Source organism: Daldinia loculata, assembly GCF_022478755.1.
Source record: "Daldinia loculata strain CBS 113971 unplaced genomic scaffold F4817scaffold_40, whole genome shotgun sequence".
In the NCBI taxonomy this organism is placed as follows: Eukaryota; Fungi; Ascomycota; class Sordariomycetes; order Xylariales; family Hypoxylaceae; genus Daldinia; species Daldinia loculata.
In genome coordinates this window covers 220,723-239,791 of record NW_026054894.1, presented here as the reverse complement: position 1 = coordinate 239,791, position 19,069 = coordinate 220,723, and the positions used below count along the sequence as shown (strand labels likewise).

At 46.7% G+C, this 19,069-nt stretch overlaps 6 protein-coding genes across 6 annotated transcripts; 2 read left to right on the top strand and 4 right to left on the bottom strand.

Annotated features, from left to right (window-relative positions):
• Window positions 1-85: 85 nt before the first annotated feature.
• F4817DRAFT_343922 (sodium/hydrogen exchanger) lies at window positions 86-3,101 on the bottom strand. The gene is made up of 5 exons (XM_049304078.1): window positions 2,587-3,101; window positions 2,494-2,523; window positions 2,253-2,399; window positions 1,535-2,194; window positions 86-1,470 (listed from the first exon to the last, which is right to left on the bottom strand). Exons 1-5 carry the CDS (start codon window positions 2,624-2,626, stop codon window positions 344-346), a joined length of 2,004 nt encoding a protein of 667 aa, XP_049157124.1. The 5' UTR covers window positions 2,627-3,101; the 3' UTR covers window positions 86-343.
• Window positions 3,102-3,788: 687 nt separating this feature from the next.
• On the top strand, window positions 3,789-6,324 carry F4817DRAFT_184756 (uncharacterized protein). Its single transcript, XM_049298396.1, has one exon. It carries the CDS (start codon window positions 3,890-3,892, stop codon window positions 5,924-5,926), a length of 2,037 nt encoding a protein of 678 aa, XP_049157123.1. The 5' UTR covers window positions 3,789-3,889; the 3' UTR covers window positions 5,927-6,324.
• F4817DRAFT_184770 (uncharacterized protein) lies at window positions 6,325-7,833 on the top strand. The gene is made up of 3 exons (XM_049298397.1): window positions 6,325-7,198; window positions 7,315-7,610; window positions 7,680-7,833. Exons 1-3 carry the CDS (start codon window positions 6,723-6,725, stop codon window positions 7,685-7,687), a joined length of 780 nt encoding a protein of 259 aa, XP_049157122.1. The 5' UTR covers window positions 6,325-6,722; the 3' UTR covers window positions 7,688-7,833.
• On the bottom strand, window positions 7,723-8,549 carry F4817DRAFT_343918 (uncharacterized protein). Its single transcript, XM_049304077.1, has one exon. The coding sequence runs from the start codon at window positions 8,454-8,456 to the stop codon at window positions 7,980-7,982; it is 477 nt and encodes a 158-aa protein (XP_049157121.1). The 5' UTR covers window positions 8,457-8,549; the 3' UTR covers window positions 7,723-7,979.
• Window positions 8,550-9,908: 1,359 nt separating this feature from the next.
• Window positions 9,909-10,689, bottom strand: F4817DRAFT_317884 (uncharacterized protein; the record flags this gene model as incomplete). The annotated part of the gene is made up of 3 exons (XM_049300859.1): window positions 9,909-10,035; window positions 10,129-10,513; window positions 10,566-10,689. 3 exons carry the CDS (start codon window positions 10,687-10,689, stop codon window positions 9,909-9,911), a joined length of 636 nt encoding a protein of 211 aa, XP_049157120.1.
• Window positions 10,690-12,634: 1,945 nt separating this feature from the next.
• On the bottom strand, window positions 12,635-13,878 carry F4817DRAFT_184751 (uncharacterized protein). The gene is made up of 2 exons (XM_049298395.1): window positions 13,286-13,878; window positions 12,635-13,206 (listed from the first exon to the last, which is right to left on the bottom strand). Exons 1-2 carry the CDS (start codon window positions 13,525-13,527, stop codon window positions 12,849-12,851), a joined length of 600 nt encoding a protein of 199 aa, XP_049157119.1. The 5' UTR covers window positions 13,528-13,878; the 3' UTR covers window positions 12,635-12,848.
• Window positions 13,879-19,069: the final 5,191 nt, after the last annotated feature.

Below are 19,069 nucleotides of genomic sequence, written 5' to 3'. Positions count from 1 at the left end.
CCGCTGCAAGTAAAGCATTCCTTATTTAGGGCTAGCGAGTAGCAACACAGCCAACCACTGTTACCTCGCAGCCTCACAGCCCTCATCAATCATCCAGTCATCTCAAATGCATATCGATAACGACGACGGGACATATGTCAATGTTACACCATAATACAACGCCAGGCATAAGCTATGTACTAACAAACCACCCTATTATCGTACAGTAATAGTTTGCGATGCTTAAACACTATGTCTATAACCTTAAAATGCCAATGGAACTCTGATTTACATAGTATATTACAGAATTCATTCGTGCGCGGAGATCGGTGTACCTCCTTTAAATATTCCCCTATCACTCGGCTCATTCGGAGTCCTCGTCACCGTTCCCTCTCCCACCGCTTGGGCCTCCGTTACCCCCATCAAGGAGCAGTTTAGGCTTGATGTAATCCTCATCAAGTTGTCTAAATAAGGCCTGGGGGTCCTGGGCGGTAAGTAATTGCTTAATAGCTGCCCTAGTAGAAATAGGTGCTGCCTCTCGGTGACCTGAGGTTGGGTATGAGAATACACCTTCCTCTTCTGACGTCCCGCTAGGCGTAAGAATAGGGCTCCGCGGTGCTTTGCGTGCTGGAGGCGGGAGATCTGATGTATCGATATCGCTCCCGAGATCCGAGTCGGTCACATTACCGCTACGGCCTAGGAGATCCGCTCGTTCGACATCCTCACCAACTTGGCGAGACCCCTTACGGCTGGAACTAGTAGCACGTGATGTTGGGAAAGACGGTGAACGATGCCCTGATACATAACTTCCTCGTTCTGGTCCAGCGGGTTGCTGGAGTCTCCCAGAATCCACCCGATTAAGACGCACAGACCCATTTCTCTGTCGGGGATTGTACCCGATTCCGGTCCCAGACCGTTTATAATAAGAGCCCGATGGCGCAGCTTCGATGTCGAATTCGTCGTCACTGTCAACTTCTTCGACAACACCCGTCCTAATACCCAGTATCTCCAACATTCGCGCCGTAGTGCCACCAAAGATGATCACAGTGAGCACCACCACAACGAGCACAGTAGCCTTCAGCGCGTATGAATTTTTCCCGGTTAATAAAGCGGCCAGCGCCACACCGACAGCTCCCCGTAGACCGGCCCAGAATAGCATAGCTTGGTAGCTATACGGAAGTTCGTCGCTAACCTCCTTACCCTGACGCCGTGCCCGGTAATGGTGGAACCAATTGATAGCTCTAGACAACGGAAACACGGCTACCCATCGTGCGGCACAAACGGCGACGATAGTGACAATTATCAGAGGCGGTTGAAACTGGAGGTCATTATCCGTGAATAATGATAACCCTAAATAGATGAAGATGAAATTTTCGGAAAGTTGGGCTAATATTTGGAAGAAGTACTTGGTACTGAGTTGTGTTCGTCGTGACATGTTGAAATATGCGTAGTGCTTGAGAGTAATGCCGCAGAACAGCAAAGACACGATACCTACCGAGTATTAGATGCTACCTTATTAGAATAGGATGAATAGGATACGAGAGCAAAGACATACCCGACATCTTTACTCCTTGAGAAAAGAAGTAGCTCGCATATGCGATCAGCACGATCAAGCAAGTTTCGATTTGAGGGTACCTCCTGATATAGGTAAATTTCAGAGCCAGCGCGGTACCAACCCCAACCAGAACCCCGATAAGCAAGCTACCAAAGAAGATGAGCAAGAAAATGCCCACACCTTCGAGGAAGCTCAAAAATCCATATGCACCTGCGGAATCGCTCTTGTACTTCTGCGCGGTCTCGAAAATGACGATCGCAATAGCATCGTTCAAGATAGACTCGCCAAAGATCACGGTATACAATTTTGGGTCCACTTTGTACGTATTGAAGATGGCCAAGATAGTGACTGGATCTGTAGCAGATAAAGTTGCACCAACGGAGATGGCATCAACAAACGTCATTTCGAGCCCTTCAAGCGGTATTCGGGTATACAACCATAATAGCAAGCCGATTACTACGGCAGACAAGAAAGTACCGGCGAAGGCAAAGGTCAGGATGGTACCAATGTTCCGAAAGAAATTGGCTTGGTGTAGCTCGTATCCGGAGTTTAAGATGATGGGTGGCAGCAGTAAGTTGAAGAAGATCTGGTAGTCGAAGCTAACGAGTTGTCGAATAGAATGGCCGGTGCTCACTCTAAGAATTAACCCTACGGTCATTCCTATTTATTCAAGATCAGCTTATTGTTATCATCATGTTCTTCTCGTTCTATGACCAACCAGCAAAGATAGAGATTACTGTTTCATGGACAGCTTGGACCTTCTTCTGCTGTAGCATATAGCTGGTGAAGAAGGCAATTATGAGGAGCACAATTGATATGAATAGCGCCCACGATGCGAATATTTCCTTCTGCCCCGAGTCGGCCTCTGATAAGTTGTTAGATCAAGTCGATATGCAGCCTCGAGCCTCGAGCCTCGAGCCGCGAGCCGCAAGCTGGGCAATCAGGTAATAATATCATACCATCGGGATCTGTCTCTTCGTCCTCTCGTCCTACAGGGCATTATGGTTAGGTAAGTTATAGATGTGATGATGGATCAGAATTGGTTGGCGTACGAACAAGCTCCATAATGGAGCCGGCAATTTCTGTCAACATGGTCGCGACAAAGACGTCAAGTCGGGTGCTGATGCTTGGGTAGAATATAGATTTCTTGCTCCAAACTGAGCACTGAGAATCGGGCGTGAGAACGCATGAAACGTCGAGAGTCCTAGTTGCTCGGTTTGATGTGATGTGATGCGATGAGAAGTGAGGACGAGTTGAGGTCAAATTCGGTTTATTGCGCTTGATCAATGCGAGAAGTTGAAATCGACAGCTTGCACCTTCTACTATTCCTGGCTACTGATTGCTGATTGCGCCGCACTACCGCAAAATGCGTACGTAGTAGGTACAGGTACACTACACCTGCAGGGCCTGACCCACCTGTAAATACTTACCTAAAGCAAGCTGAGGCGGGAACGGACTTTACGGCTTAGTCCCGTTATAGCGATATCTCACTAGATAGGCACATAACTAGAATACAAGTGTGCCTCTACCCCGCTTACGGTTTTATCTTAAATCGTTATAAACTTCAAGGAGAGGTAGGCTTTATGATTAAATAGCTCTTCCACTAGGCTAATAAAACACGAGTAACACGCGTACTACCTATGTGTAGGTACAATTTACACCAATAGGTATACATAGGTATACATTAATCTCTAGACATGACTCTTGAGAATATTGAAGAAAAGTTGCGACTTGAAGGTGACAAGTGTTATGTACTAAAGACAAAGTTTAAGTCTAAACCAGACAGAGTCTAGCCTCTCTCCACAGTCTACTTTAGTCCCATTACGTCGCAAGGTGCCTGATGTCATCGCGACTAATAATCGAATAATGTACCTAATCCAACGAGTTTCGGCAATCCGACTGGTTTATTAGCATCCATTTCCTCAAGTCATGCGCATTATAACTAGCGTCTTGGACTGCCTATTAACACGTTACTTACTACTACCACCTTGGGTAGTTTCCAGCTTATCCCTTGTTCTTCATGCTAACCAGTTACCACGCGCCACCACGCGCCACCATTCTAGCTGTACTCGGGGTCTTATGCGACTCGTGCTATTGCCTCGAGTTCGAGACCGTGTGACATTTAATTCCATACATCAACTACCTTCTACATAGACGGCTAAATTCATCCGACCCCGGTCTACCGAAACTTCTCTACATCCATAACCTTTTACGCTTGACAGGCATGCGCATAACAACATAAAGTTGACAACCACGTTTCCACCGTTAGTTTCCCTTGTTTTCCGTAGCCGACTTCTCCTTCGTTGTTAGACGTCATATTATCGATTATCGAGCTTAGTTGCCAAAACCATACCGATGACCTCGTCATTGTCGAGCACCTCGTCCTCGTCCTCGTCCTCGGACCATCGATCTTCGTCGAATCGCAAATATGATCTGTCCTCAAAATTAGACAATAATGCCGATCCCGCGTGGTCCGAAAGTACAATAAGGGTCAGCGCAGGGGAGGCTGCCGGTCCGGACAGGCTCAATGAGAACTCTCCTCTCCTCTCCCCCAGCCGAGACAATTCCCTAGACGAGGGTCATGAGGGACAGGCTGAAGAGGAGGAGTTCCAGACAACCAAGAGCTTATGGTACCTACTACTCTTGACGATTAGTATTGGAGGACTGCAGGTCGCCTGGGCCGTAGAGCTATCTAATGGCACTCCGTACCTACTATCTCTCGGTTTAAGCAAATCTCTAATGGCTCTTGTATGGGTCGCCGGTCCGCTTACTGGAACTCTAGTACAGCCATATGTCGGTATGCTCAGTGATAACTGCAGAGTGTCCTGGGGGAGGCGCAAGCCATTTATGCTCGGCGGTGCTGCCGCCACGTCGCTAGCCTATATGTTTCTTGCGTGGATTCGAGAGATCATCGGGGGGCTTTTCAGCTTGTTTGGAGTTGACTCCGATTCCCATACAGTGAAAATCACCATTATTGTTGTCGCTGTCATCTGGATCTACGTTCTAGATGTTGCTGTCAATACAGTTCAGGCATCTATTAGGGCCTTCATCGTTGATTGCGCGCCGTCGCATCAACAAGAGGCTGCAAACTCTATGGCTAGCAGGCTTGTGGGTGTCGGCAACATTATTGGGTACATCGCTGGTGGAATTGACCTACCGAAATATGTTTGGTGGTTTGGGAGCACTCAGTTTAAAGATCTTTGCGCCATTGCGAGCATTGCGCTTTGTTCGACGGTGATATTGAGCGTTGTAGCCATTAAGGAGCGAAATCCTCAACTTGACGGACGTCCTGCTACCGACCGACCTGGCCTTCTGTCGTTTTTTGTGAAGATATTTGCTGCGATCAAAAGACTTCCACCGCAAGTCTCCAAGGTTTGCATTGTCCAGTTTGCAGCGTGGATCGGCTTCTTTCCCATGCTGTTCTACACATCATCCTATATCGGAGAAATTTACGTCGAGCCCTTCCTAGAAGAGAATCCCCACATGAGTCCCGAAGAGTTGGATGAGCTTTACGAGAGGGCTACCAGAGTGGGCACCTTTGCCCTATTAATATTCGCCGTCACCAGTCTAGCAACTAACGTTCTGCTTCCTTTCTTCATCGACCCGACGTATGATAACAACCCTGTTGTTGCAAATGCGCCCGGAGAAGCTCCTGCGCTTCTTGGAAGTTCTGTTTCCGATAACAAGAGTTTCCTAGCCCGTCTAGTCATTCCCGGGTTTACCTTGCGAAGAGCCTGGATGTTGTCGGAAATCCTGTTTGCTGGTGTGATGTTTTGTACAGTGCTCGTCCGAACAGTTGAGGCTGCGACCGCGCTTATTGGCCTTCTTGGTATTACATGGGCTTTGGCACTCTGGGCACCATGGGCCATCATTAGCGCCGAAATCAGTCGTCGCGATATTTTATACCGAGCTCGAAAACAACAAATGAGATCAGTCGCGCGAGGTGGGCAGTTAGATATTGCCGACTCTGACGATGGGCTCCTCGACGAGGAGTCTCAATTGCAAGTTGACGAGGCGGAACCAGACCAAGCCGGTGTTATCCTCGGTATCCACAATATGGCTATTGCTTCACCACAGTTCATCGCTACTCTTGCTTCCAGCATTATCTTCCGTATTTTCCAGAAACCAAGAGGCGTTCCTGGCGACCACAGCATTGCTATTGTCTTAGCCTCAGGAGGCTTCTTCGCACTTGTAGCTGCGTACTTCATTCACAGAATCCGCGAGGATACGTCGATACCGGCAGCTGCTGTTTATGCTGCAGAACAAGGTGACCCAATCGATTCACGACCGAGTACATCACAGAGCAAGAGGAGTATCGACCGGCCCAGAGTCAGTTTAGAACAAGCGACCGTAGCTAGAAACAGTAGCTTCGGTGCGGGATTGGAATACTAAACATGCCCCCGGTGGGCTATCCTGAGGATTGCTCACGATGTTCATCGATGAGTTCGCGAAAGGTTCATCTATATCTCCTTGTGTCTCCCTACCCGCATGACACTCTGAGCCCCGCAGGCGATAGACATACACAATTCATGCTTTAGTTATCAGGATTTTTGGTTGGTTGCCGAGGGGTAGTTGATGTAAATTGCCTCAGATGATATGTATACCTAAGTTACCTTATATCTGTAGGTACTCTACATGTAATCCTTACAGCTCTTTTCAGCACGCTAATAAATGCTTGCTTAAAAGCTAAGACACGTTTTGATCCGCAAAGAGATCCACCATGGGGAATAGCGGGAAGTAGAACGGCTAGTATGGTCTACATATCTGAATAGGCTAAATTCCACGACCCTTAGTCCCCCACGTTCAATATAATATGATCTCCGGGGCAAGATCGTCGGAGGCTCCTATCCGCGGTTCACTACAAGCTTTGCTATAGACCTCTTCCTAGTCGTCTTCCTACGGTCCGGCCTGCCATCTTTAGATTGAATCTAGGCCGTGCTTGGACCATCTCTCCTTAATGGAACCCCTGTCCCGTGCACGTTTCCCGGTTGGGGTGCTAATGGCACGATGAATGGTCCCCATCGTACCGTCGTGTATAAAACGCCACCGCCCTCAGGAAGCCGTACATGACACTCTAACACCGGGTTCATTCTTTGACTATTTCAATCCGCATAACCCTTTAACCGGGCCCGCGCATTCCCTTCCAACACCTACAAGGTAGTCGCCAAGATATCTTAGGTCCTCTAAGATGAAGGTTACTCTCTTTTCAGCGCTGGCTGCCGTCGCCAGCGCGGCCGTTCTTTGGGACGGACGATTCAACGACCTGGGCACATCAGCCGACTTGAACAAATGGTCGTGGGGTAACCAAGTCGGACCGTACCAATACTACATCCACGGATCGGGCTCGGTCGAAAAGTACATCAACTTCTCGCCCGACTTCAAGAACCCGGCGGACACGGTATCGAAGCAGGGAGCCAAGTTTACATTGGACTCGACCGCCTTCTGGAATGGACAGAACATGCGACGCATCGAGCTGATCCCCCAGACTAAGGCTGCTATCAACAGCGGCAAAGTGTTTTACCACTTCAGCATACTCCGCAAGGATACCAATGCCCCGTCTCAGAACCGCGAGCACCAGATCTGCTTCTTCGAAAGCCACTTTACCGAGTTGAAGTACGGCTGGATCTCCGGTGAGCAGGGCGCCGAGAACCCCAACTTGCAGTTGTAAGTGTCCATGCCATACTCTTTTCCCAGGGCACGCTTCTCAGTGCCGAGGCGCTGGAAACAGTACCTACCTATGTATATAAGTAGCACTTGTTAATATGATACTCCCCACACAGCATGGTCTCGCAAAACTCCAAGTGGAAGACGGAGTGGAAGCCCAACGTTTGGCACAACGTGGCTTTCGAAATCGACTTCGGTAGCGGCTCGGTCGGCTTCTGGCACTCGGAGGGCGGCGACGAGCTGAAGCAACTGGTAGCCCCCGTTAAGACGTCGACTTCGTCTAACGGCGCCGACTGGCACCTGGGTATTCTCGAGCTGCCGCGCTCTGGCTACTCCGACGGCGTCGAGGACTTCTTCTTCTCGGGCGTGTATGTCGAGAGCGGTCCCATCACTACTACTATCGGCGGTCCTAGTAAGTAACCAACCTAGACGTCCGCCTTTATTTTTGTGATTGATCGGTATGCTTACACTTCGCTTTTAGCTGCGTGATATCGGGTGGAAACGTACGTCGAGTTTGCATAGGGAACGGTTGAACGGTGTTCATGTATTTAAGTAGTTCAGCTCCAAATGTACCTATATATGGACGACAGATCTGACTGTCCCCCTTGAATTTCCTTTCCATGCGGTTCTTATTGCCCACGACCTTTTCAAGGAATGATAGGATTGCCCAAGGTACTCAGAATGCTCGCCCCTATACCTATTCCTAATCACATCTAGTAAAATTCACCCACCGCCTCGGCATCTCCAAGAGATATAGCTCAATCCACCCCCGTCATCCAACTTAGCAAGGCCCAAGGATGGTAGGAACTTCGCCAGGTATCGGGCCTCGCGATACGTCCCACGACGTGTACCCGGCCCAATAAAAGCAAACATTGCTGCCGGAATTACAGTAGCTGTAATCGCAGTGTCCCGTAAAACTACCCTGGGACGACGACGCAGAGGATGATAAGGGAAATGTCGTAGTTGGTGGCGCCGTCGCGCTCGTCGTCGAATTCGTGATCCCGGTCGGAGTGGGAGTGCTGGCCGGGGGGTGTCCGTATCCTCCGGGGGGTGCCTCCGTAGAGTCAATAATCGTCACCGTGACGGCAGTTTCGAATGGGTGTGGGAGCGCCCAAGTTGCGGGGGTGAGAAGAAAGAAAGCCGTGATCAGACTATGAAAGGTAACCATCATGGCTATCTCGGGATAGTTCCAGCTCTCAATAAGTATGTCAGGTTTAGGTTGTAGGCTGAGATAGATGCTTCTATATGTTGGCTGCATTCACAAGAAATCCGCAACTTAGACTAACGAATAACAGACTTGTTACCGTCGACGCCTTGATCGAAGAACTTCTAACGCATTTCTGTCTCATTATATATCATAACTACCTATATACCCTAGGTCAGCTTGACCGATCCCATTCCGGCAAGGGATTCGTCAGCAGTCGGACAACACGTTTCCCCGGGCTGGCGAATTAATCGGTACCTCGTTCTCAAATTCGCAACATCGTGACATTTCCCTTGCTTGGCGGTCGCCTAAGTTGAAGACAGCCGATTCGGTGAGATAGTAACGAGCGGGCAATGTTTGATAGCTCGACACATCTACAGCATGTTCACTAATTACACGACGAGGGTCTCTGGGGTTGCACTTCCTCTTCATTGGGTGTTTGTTATAAGCTGAACGTTGAGGGACATATTAATATCTGCAAGATACTGCAAGTATCCAATATTTGGCATTTCCCGTCCTGCAGCAGTTGCATATGCCTCATGTATGCCGACAAGGATTGATGCAAGCCTCAAATAAATCAGGGGAGAAATTTTACTGACAGGTACCTAATGCTTCGAGGCAATATAGGATTGCAAGCCCATGATTGGAAAATTCCTGCTTGTCCAAAACCAAGAGATACCTTCGGAATTAGTAAAACCACAAACAACCAGGAGGCTGAAGCTATTTAGTAGCACAATGGATCGCTTACGGCCCGATATCTCTTAGATTATTGGTATAGGTATCTCGCAAGAAAAGTACAGTCAAACTGATGCAAACATGCGGGTATCTACCGTCGGACAGAAGTTGCTTTTTTCGTTTTTTTCCTTGTCTTTTTTTCCGCAGCACCCAACTACTGTGTCGTTACACTAGGTATTCAGACACGATCTACGGATAATCCCGACCCGCACTCCAGCAACGCCGGCTACGATGATTATGTTGACGGGTATATGGTATTACTATTCATCCATGAACAGTAACGCGGGTCTAAGCGTAGACTTGGGCGGTAAGGCTTTGACCTCAAAGGGTTTCCAAGACCCAGTAGACAAGTTGGCCTTAGACGCCGGTCACATTTCTATGTTATCGCCTTTACATACTTCCTGAACGATCGTGGCTTCGCTGGATTAGTAGTAGCTTCAATTCAACCCCCGTGATCAAAATGGGGAAAGACTCAACTATCTGAGTGTAGCAAATAGACCTAGCACAATGATATACTTCCTACGAGAGTTTCGAAGCCCCTTCTTAAGCACTAGCCATCTTCTACAGAGTATGGTATTTAAAACCGAACAGAATTAAGATTATATTCGCTATTATGTCACTTAGCTATATATACCGTCCAACTTTCGTACTTCTCATAAATAATCATCACCATAAGACCGCCAACCCTAGCTCTCATTCAATAAACTAATTATTGAGAGCTGTAGGCATTCAAAGCTATTAAACTTGGAATAGAGCCAATATTATGCGATATTAGGAAGATGAGGGGAACTCTTGGGTAATATCAACGGGCTCGCAAGTTGGGTTGTGAGGCGCCCCGGTTGAGGTCCATCCAACTGACTGGTAGTAGTAGCTAGTAAAGTATTGCCAGCACACATACCTGCTTATGGTCAGTCACTGCATGAAATAAAAGGCATTTAAGATGGTCTAGGAAACAGATGCCTCGATCAACAAAGTAGAATGATATACATACCATTGATAGTATGCCGTTCCGTTACCGCTGGGGAATGGATTCGTTCCGGGGGTGAAGGTTGAGTCGTCGATGTAGGTCCAGCCGAATAGTTTGCTGTCCTTGTCGAAACCAACATTGAAGTAGTAGTTGGATAAGCCAAACAGCAGCGAAGCGACGTTGCTGTTCACAGCGAACTGGAGTCCTAGAGCTTGATCCACAGTAGCTTGGTTGCCGCTTCCGTCGTTGTAAGGGAGCTTCCACACAAGCGTGCCGACGTCGTTATCGTCGACCTTGGTGTAACTAGAAGCGTTGAAGTAGTACTGGAAGGAAATACCGTCGGGAAGCGCTCCAGCATTGTAGCACAATCCCTCAATGGCAGCACCAGCATGGCACGAGCCGGCATATCCTATATAAGATATAAGCTTCCCATTTCTGGTAAATTTAGCTAGAAGACTAACCGTCGATAGAGCTGCCTTCTTTTCCTGTTATGTGGAGGGCGAACGGTCCAGTCTGCGGGACATCTTGGGCAGATACTACAGCGGCAGCGATGCCGACAAGTAGCGACGAGAGTTGGAACCTCATGATTTTTATCGGTATAGTAGAATAATATTAAGTCTATTAGAGGATAATGAGATGGTCTAATCGGAAATTGTTGAGGTGATGTCTGATTGGGAGGTAAATTATCATTAGATAGGTGGCAGGGCATCCAATTTATATGCCAATAGCTCTTTCGTCTGTCGGAGGAGAGACGGTGACCATCACGAGGTCACCGAGGCGGAGAACAGAGATGGAAGACAGACATCATAACGGAGATACTCCGCGTTGAGGCGATGGTAGACAGCGACTTCGTCTCATTGGTCACATCGTATCAGCCGCTCCGCACGTGGCCATCAAGGCTCCTAAGACCTAGGATAGATAAAGCTCAAAGCATCACTAGTATGTGCTTCTCAGAGCTGTAAGACACATACAATGCTGGTTAGACTGGGTAGTCCTTTCAGTCAAATTGGCGCAGTGCCTGGATTCCTCGTATATGCGATGTGACATCGTAAAGATCGTCCCCTGCTCTACGGGCTTCTGGTCACATTATGTACAGTAAACTATCGGTAGAACTTCGACCCATTTGTAAGATATGTAATTTTAGCTTGACAGTGCCCAAAGATATCTACAAAGTAGCGTAGTTAGGTATGTATATCGAATAATAGTATATTTCCCAAGATGCATTTTTTGGAGACTTTTATCTACAATCTCTGATTCATGCATCAGGATAGACTGTGGTTGAAGGATTCAAATCCTTTTCGGGTGTTAGATGCCTTATAAGAATATCATATTAAACATATCGTCTTTCGTTTGCTAGATGTCTTCGACTTCAGAAATAGTTGCTACCACATCCATATCATCTTCGTGTCCAAATAAGCGCTAGAGATTATTAAACATCAGACGTCATATTATTAATGCAAAGAAAAAGAATGAGACTGAGATGGATAGATCTCAAACGAGATGATCCAATCAACATCGTCTTAGTCTAGCGTTACCGTATGAGCTTCCATAGCAACGGGGAGATAGGGGCCAAACAACGTTCGAGAACACTGATAGGCGGTCTAGCATGATATCAGCCGACCACATCGTCAGCAATACGATCTTTAAGGTATTTCTACTCTTCACGATCTAATTAACTTACAATTTTTCGCATCATACGTCCAAAGAATTCGGAGCGGGATTTTCGGCATCTAAACCTAGTCTCACCCCAATAAGCCCTCAAAGCGAAATCGAAGGGAACTTCGTGTGAAATCTTCGGGTTCCGCGGACAGCGACCACTTTATATGTTTCTCAGAAGATGTCAACTGGCGAAGCAGCGAGAACAACTTAGCAAGATAGTGTCGACCAAGATGCTACAGAAGCCTTACTCCATGCTCGAAAATGCGAGATATCCAGACCCCTGATATTCGACCAATTGATAATCCTTACGATACGGCAAATCCTTTAGAATAGAAGACGATGAACACACAACTCAGGGGAGCATACCACGAGGGATTATGCGTACGATAGGATGATAATAGCATCTCATCTCTAGATCAAGTTCCCGCCCCTGTTACTGATTGCTTAATACATACCTACCTCTACCTAATGTATCTAGCATTACATACGTACTATCACGAGGTAAATCTGGAAGGCATAGAAACAACTTCGTTGTTCTGTAAGGAACTCTAAACCTAAGCGACGGGATTCAATTACTATGAGATACATACTAAGAACATTCTCTGTTCTAGATAATGGCTAGCACCACTAACTATTTACTCTTAAAGTACATTTTATCCAGGTTTACCTAAATTAAGGGATATAGCAAAACCTGGATATTCCATGTTAGAGGCCTAGACTAGTGATCTCGCTCCTGTTGCGCTTTTAGCTCTTTGAGCGAAGACGTAGTTCTCTTCCTACTTCTTCATATCATGACACTGCATTAATTATGGATTTTCTAGATCGTTTAATGACATTGTGTATGGGAGAGAAACTGTCATGTTTGTGATAAAGTCATACCATGGCATAGTTATAATAGATTGAGCTTTTACGAAGCAACTGTCATTTCAAGGCTTCGAAAAGCAATAGCTCTAAAGCATTAATACATCTACCATGAAGCGTATTACCGCTGTTTATCAGTTCCGGCTGTTCTATGGGTTGACTCGTTCTATCATCGATGGTCAATAAAAGGAGCTAATGTACTAATGCATCATCCGCTCCTCCCCCTATTCATACCTCTCCGCCTCCCTCGAGCTCTGAATCACGCTCTCCGGGGCCTCGTATCCCTCAGCCGAGATGCTGCCCGGCACGCTCTCGGGTGTATAGTAATTAGACCCCTTGACGTGGTCCTTGCGCGGGTTATACTTAGTACCCTCGATATTCGCCTGCACGGCCTCCTTGCCCTGGGCGAACGCGTCGCTCCGCCCGGATCCACCAGTCGACTCCGTCACGTCCGACGACCCGACTTCCCGGCGCTGGCTACCGGCTGCGTTGAACTCGTCGTCGCCGCCGAAGTCCCGCGCTTCCCGCGCGAGTTTGTTTTCGGGGCCGCCGACGCCTTCGAAATGCTCCCCGCGGGTTTGTCTGTGAGATGGGTTAGTTAACTGCTTACCTAGGTTAGGTAGATACGACTGATGGAAAACTGGGAGGGGGGGAATCGTACCGGCCACGAGAATCTACATCTCCGCCTTCCTCGGGCGGAATTCGCTTGTTGTAGCTGGCGTTGGTGGATAAGTCTGTGTCATAGCGCACGTCGGCGCCGGGGAACTTCTTCTCTACTCTCGTGTCCACACCGGCCTCGTCGTTACGAGAGGTCCTGTTAGCACCGGTCTTGGCCTCGTAGCTATTTAGGTCACGCTCGGCCTGGTCGGCAATGTTGCGTAGAGTCTCTGATGAAGGTGCCATTTTGTGTATTCGTGTGATGGTTATAAGTTATGTGATAGGTAGCTTGAAAGTTGAATTTTGATAATGAATACAGAACTCAATTCTCACAGAAATACTCGCCGTATCTTCCATTTATTATTCAATTCAGACAAATCACTGACGTCAGCGACGTCATAGACGCAATGGCGATGCTAAACGCATCATGAAATCATAAGCCACAATTTTAAATCACTCAATAATCATATCACATGTAGATGCTTGTGTGATATGACACCTCTGGCTGTAGGTGATATCATCCCGGGCCACTCCGGCGGCTCTGCTCGCATCTTTCCTAAACCGTAAGTGATATTTTATCATAGCTGAAGATTAAGAACTCTTCGAAATCACTCTCGATTGCTTCTAGAACTTGCTACTGTTTCTTATCAATTTCCACCTTGCGTGTAGGGGTATCTCAAGCCATACATATTTACATATTCATCCCACACCGCCACAGGCTTAATCTGGCACCATGCAGCTCTAGTGTAAGGTAGGTAAGGTAGCTTCTATTTCTACCGATATCTTGAAGCCAGGCATTCGAAAAACGAAGCTGTATCTTGATAGTACTCTACAAAATAAAATACAAGAGCGGTACTTCGAGATCTGTTCTATTAATTTTTCAAATTATACTTCATGTCCCCTATTGTCCAAGTACATTAAACATAGGTCCACAGATAGGTTTAACAGGCAACTAAGGTATTTCTTTATGATCAGCCATGTGGTATTCCACGTCAGGTCAAAATGGCTTACCATGGGTTAATATATTGGCTCTTCTAATTTCGTTCATATTCTGTAATGGTACCGGAAATATCATTGTTAATGCTAACTCGTAATAACCTACCAATAGTCCTAGTTCTTAATATTTAGTACCTCTATGTACCTAACCTACCTGCCCTATATGTTAGGTACCTCTCAATCCAAACATATGCGAGTGACGCATCCTCGGGTCTATGCCGTCTGATTCTAACAGCATTGGATGGCGTACGTAGTGTTTGGATCATGTTCGGTACCGGAGCCACGTTTACTTCTACCAATATATTCTAAGTTTACCTGGCTGGCTTGGAGTTGTCTGCCTCATCCAGCTGGGCTCGAATTGTAAGGCAGAAAAATGACTCGTCCTTTATGATTTATGATAAATTTGGGATCCCTCCATATATACATTTCGGTACGAAGATCCGTGTATCAAAACGGCCCTGGGGTTTGGGACGCCAGGGGGCTGGATTGTTTAATGTCAACGTCAAAGCGGTGATACTTTCAGGGGACTTTCGAGAGGTACTGTTTCTAAGTTCACTGGCATGGCTGCAAATTCTCGAATGCCGTTTTTGGTAGGTATGGAATTAAGTATAATTTAGGCATTGTAATTTACGTAACGTTATCAATAATTAATTAGAGAATGATTGTGATATAGGATGGCCCTGGTATTCCTGTCATGTAGAAATCGACCCATTCCCTAAGAGAAAGCCTTGTGATACGTACATACAGGTAGAAACACTGTAGCTTTCGGCTTTCTCAGCTATTGGATAGGTATCCGTTGATTGAAACACAGAAGCCGGCCTGACCCAGTAGGACGGGTAGCATCGCTAAAACTATCTGCTCCTCCGAGTTTTCTCCAGGCTTACGGGGCCAGACGGTATTCGTGTACAACGCAGCGATCAACATTGACATGGCACTTGACTTTAGAAAACAGCATCTTTGCGTCCTTAGAAATGTATTGATATATGGCTCGCCTCCCTTTGCCTTGCGTGCTCCAGGCCCAACCACGATTATAGGTCGCGCGGAACACCGGATCAGTCCGCGCCCTACGAAAACTCGTGGTTTGTTCCAGGTCTTCTGTTACCCGGGGCGGCGAGTTGGGGGCGCAGCTTTTCCCTTACATGGAGACATAACGGCTCCCGTGGGTTACTGTATTGCTGCGGCGTAGCAGCCCGGTAGCGCGGTTTCGAGCCGTCGCCCCGAGTGGTTGCTACAACGCTGTATCCGGAGAAGAGATCTCAGACACCACAAAAAGTCTTGGCTAAGTTACTATTGCTAGGTAGGTAGGTATTACAGACTCTGCAAGTACACTTTCGGGAAGAAGATAATGGGTTCATGATTCTAAGTTTACTACCTACTCCCCTAAGCTATAGTCGAGAAAAGCTCATGAGTATGGTAGATAACAACTAGAGGCCGAGAGACTCGAGCTGCCGTAGGAGGTTTGTAATGCATGTTGGCAGGATTTAAGGAATTGTTACTTCGCAGGTAACAAACCAGGTCCTAACACGATATCTGCACCACATTTTAATTCCGTCGGAAAGCGTAAGCAACGAAAATGTTTTCTCAATCTCTTGGTTCTCGTCGCCCAGTCGAAGCCTACGAGTTGTCAGCTTATCTGCATAAAACTACGCAGTCTGTTTCAGACGAATAATTGGATAGGAGCGTGGTCCTCGGTAGAGTCTTTGAAGGTACACAGTAGCCAGGTATGTCTGATGGCGGCTATATATTATAAGTGTGGCTGCGTGGACCGGCAGCTACTCTTGGTGAAAAATACGAAATACCACGATGCCATGCACTCGAGAGGTGATGTATCAACAAACAGCGTCCGTGGAAGTATGCTGGCCTCTCGCATGCGCGATAGCCCGGTAATGTTTCGATACCTAACATAGGTAGTATGCAAGAATGAGTCCACCAGAGTGGAGTTTGCAAAGTGGCTTGGAAGCGATCGGATATTTACAGCAAAGAGTACTGAAGATAATAGATCTAATAGGTCTATCAACAATCCCCGGTCCTGGGAACCGCTTGTTCGCCTGCACATGACCACGCACATCTGCCTGTTGGGAAGAACAACCCGATATGATACTGAAGTGAAGATCTATCCGTTTCTAGTAGTAGTACTAGTACTAGTAGCGTTCGATTGTATGATTGTAATAGATTGTAATAGCAGATTGGTTGTAGTGTATGTAGGCTGACTTGGATAGCTCCCCCCCACAGTTACAAATACAGAGGCGTATCTTCGTGGACTTTACCCGGTCTCATTGATAATACCTACTGAGAGCCTGGTCGTAGCCAAGGTGGCTAAGACTAATAGGGGGTGCATTAAGATATTCCCTGCATGGTACCACGAGGACGAATGCATTTGCTCCTCCGCATTGAGATTTAATGGCGTATATTATTTTGTCTTTCGATAAGACTCAAGTTTATGTATTTTCATACCTTAAGAGTTTGACACTCTACGTCTAAGTTCCGAGAGAATCTACTATTGCTTAACTCTTACGTAACTGTTGCATTTATCTTGACCATTTAGATGCCTCTTGAGTTATAAGAGGCAGTTATTTACCCAGTTTCTGAGTTTCCGTTGACGAGAATATGCCCTTCATCGTTAGCTAAACTACGAAGACAAAAAGAGGTTGTCTAGGTAAATATTAACTACCTAACGTTCGTACTGTCTAACAAGAAACAATAAGCTAATCTAATAGCCTACCTATTTTATCTAGACCAATTGGTGATAATCTCGCATTATGCGTAAAATGGCGTGTATTGGGTAATACACGGCTTGTGAGGATCAATCTTCAGGTCTTGAGCTAAAAATGAAGCGGGTAAAAATCAAAGATATCTAGGTAGCTTTCCGGTTTGTGGATCATGATTAGAAGAACTCCCCATATGCGTCCGTGCTATTTCTCGTACGAGACGGACGAAGATTGTCGGCATGGAGGCTGTTAAGACAGCGGTGTCGTTCGTGGCTTGTATGGCTGCAAGTCAAGACATGGTATCGTCCATACCATACCCTAGTGATCGACATAAGAGTTTAGCTACTAAGCAGCACGTAAGCCGGCTCTTAGGACCCATATCATATGATAGCGGCTAAGAAGTGATCCGTCACTTCGATCCCAACCCTTTAAGAACTTTAATGCTTACAGTTGATCCTAGTCACATCGTCTGAACATTGCATATACCTACTCAGACTGAATGATTGACGACGACTTAATGACGGGCATAGATCTGAAGGCTAGTAACATGCTACTCCGGAGTGGCATGATATGATGCTCCCTAGGGCAGTCATCCCTAAAGCATGCAGGAGGCGGCTAAGCAAATTCTCCATTTGCGGCAAATGAAATTAAAAGTTCAAGAATTTAAAGACGGGAACAAAGCTCATTGGACCCAAGATTTCCTAGGGTTGGAAGGCTTCCATCGACTTTGCAATTTCACAAATGAACGTTGTTGCCTTTGTCCCTTGGGTTGGTTCGCTAGATTGACACGGAGGAGTGTGCGGGGGGCACTTTGTTAATCCTAAACTCTATCGTAATTAATTGTCAGATCTGCGGCAGGGATCCATCATGCTGTTTTAGCCGGAATTGGTTGGTTCTGTTCGCTTAGCATCTCGTCCAGGTACTTGGGCGTCTTGGCCACGGCTCTGTGGGTCGAAGACGGTAAGAAGAGTAACAGGCACCAAGGGAGAAAATTTAATCGCCATAAATGATCTGTAGATGATCTGTAGCCAATCAAGTATTTGATTCATCGTCAATATTGTTCCTGAGATATCCGAGTTGGAGATTAGTGGGTTTATCTTTCTTCTATAGGTGTGTATATAGGTGTGGCTATAGAAAGACATATGATGGATGGGGTTAAACCTTTTTGAGAGGGGAGAGTTTATGCTTAGATCCAAGGACTTGGCCAAATATAATAAACAGCAGAACGCATAAAATCGTGTATTCCTGATGGAATAATACCCTCTGAAACAGGTGAGTCATTTCGAAGAGTGAGGCTGATGAAACTACGAGAACTTCATGTAGAGTTGTCAAGGTTCAAAGTAAGACGTCGCAGCAGCGGAGGAGACACAGTAAGATTAGCATCTGCATAAGACCAGGAGCTTAGTGAATGTGGGTTCCGGGAACTTGGATTTCTCTTTATGATAATGAGAACCGAATATTGCCAATATTCGGACCAGAACTTGGACAGTGACCTTTAGCTTAGAGGATGGCTCAGGGTCTTTATAAGACAGGCAACGTTCTGCGTGGGCCAGAGACTTGCGGGAATGATTCCTTGTCCACCTTTAGTATGTTATATGTTGGTTGAAGCGCCGCGCCGTGTCTTGGCGAACTCGATTCGACTGCAATCGGCCGAATATGGGTACGCAGCGGCGACTTGCATCGGAGCATAGCTGGCTGTGTCATTATGAACATTAGGTAGTGTTGTATATATGATACTATGATATGTCGCGCAAGGAGACTGAGAGACAGCCTTGTTTATAAACACGACCGTTGTCCTGTCCATTCCCGCTGCCAATTATCGTTATCCTCATCTAATGTCATCCACTAGGGGAACTACCGCTTCGCGGTTACGGTTGGGAAGCGGATGCCGACATTTTAAGTGTTTATATGAAGCTAGAGCCGTTTAGACTGTTCTCATCATTCGAAGGTGCTTGATTGGGTCGAACGCATCTAAGGAGCGGAAAGGATGAAGCGTGCAGGTTAATTCCAGAGGCTCAGGGCTCAGGTTCTTGGTCTTTTCTAGCCCTGGTAGAAACCCTGCATAATATCTAAAGTGATAAATC

Excerpts from the sequence above, each read along its gene's own strand:
- F4817DRAFT_343922 (XM_049304078.1), bottom strand. The coding sequence starts at position 2,626 with ATGTTGACAGAAATTGCCGGCTCCATTATGGAGCTTGTTC. Across the intron at positions 2,195-2,252 it reads AGTAATCTCTATCTTTGCTG|GAATGACCGTAGGGTTAATT; the intron begins GTTGGTCATAGA and ends TTGAATAAATAG. Across the intron at positions 1,471-1,534 it reads TCAAGGAGTAAAGATGTCGG|GTATCGTGTCTTTGCTGTTC; the intron begins GTATGTCTTTGC and ends AATACTCGGTAG.
- F4817DRAFT_184756 (XM_049298396.1), top strand. The coding sequence starts at position 3,890 with ATGACCTCGTCATTGTCGAGCACCTCGTCCTCGTCCTCGTCCTCGGAC.
- F4817DRAFT_184770 (XM_049298397.1), top strand. The coding sequence starts at position 6,723 with ATGAAGGTTACTCTCTTTTCAGCGCTGGCTGCCGTCGCCAGCGCGGCC. Across the intron at positions 7,199-7,314 it reads GAGAACCCCAACTTGCAGTT|CATGGTCTCGCAAAACTCCA; the intron begins GTAAGTGTCCAT and ends CTCCCCACACAG.
- F4817DRAFT_343918 (XM_049304077.1), bottom strand. The coding sequence starts at position 8,456 with ATGCAGCCAACATATAGAAGCATCTATCTCAGCCTACAACCTAAACCT.
- F4817DRAFT_184751 (XM_049298395.1), bottom strand. The coding sequence starts at position 13,527 with ATGGCACCTTCATCAGAGACTCTACGCAACATTGCCGACCAGGCCGAG. Across the intron at positions 13,207-13,285 it reads GATGTAGATTCTCGTGGCCG|ACAAACCCGCGGGGAGCATT; the intron begins GTACGATTCCCC and ends CCCATCTCACAG.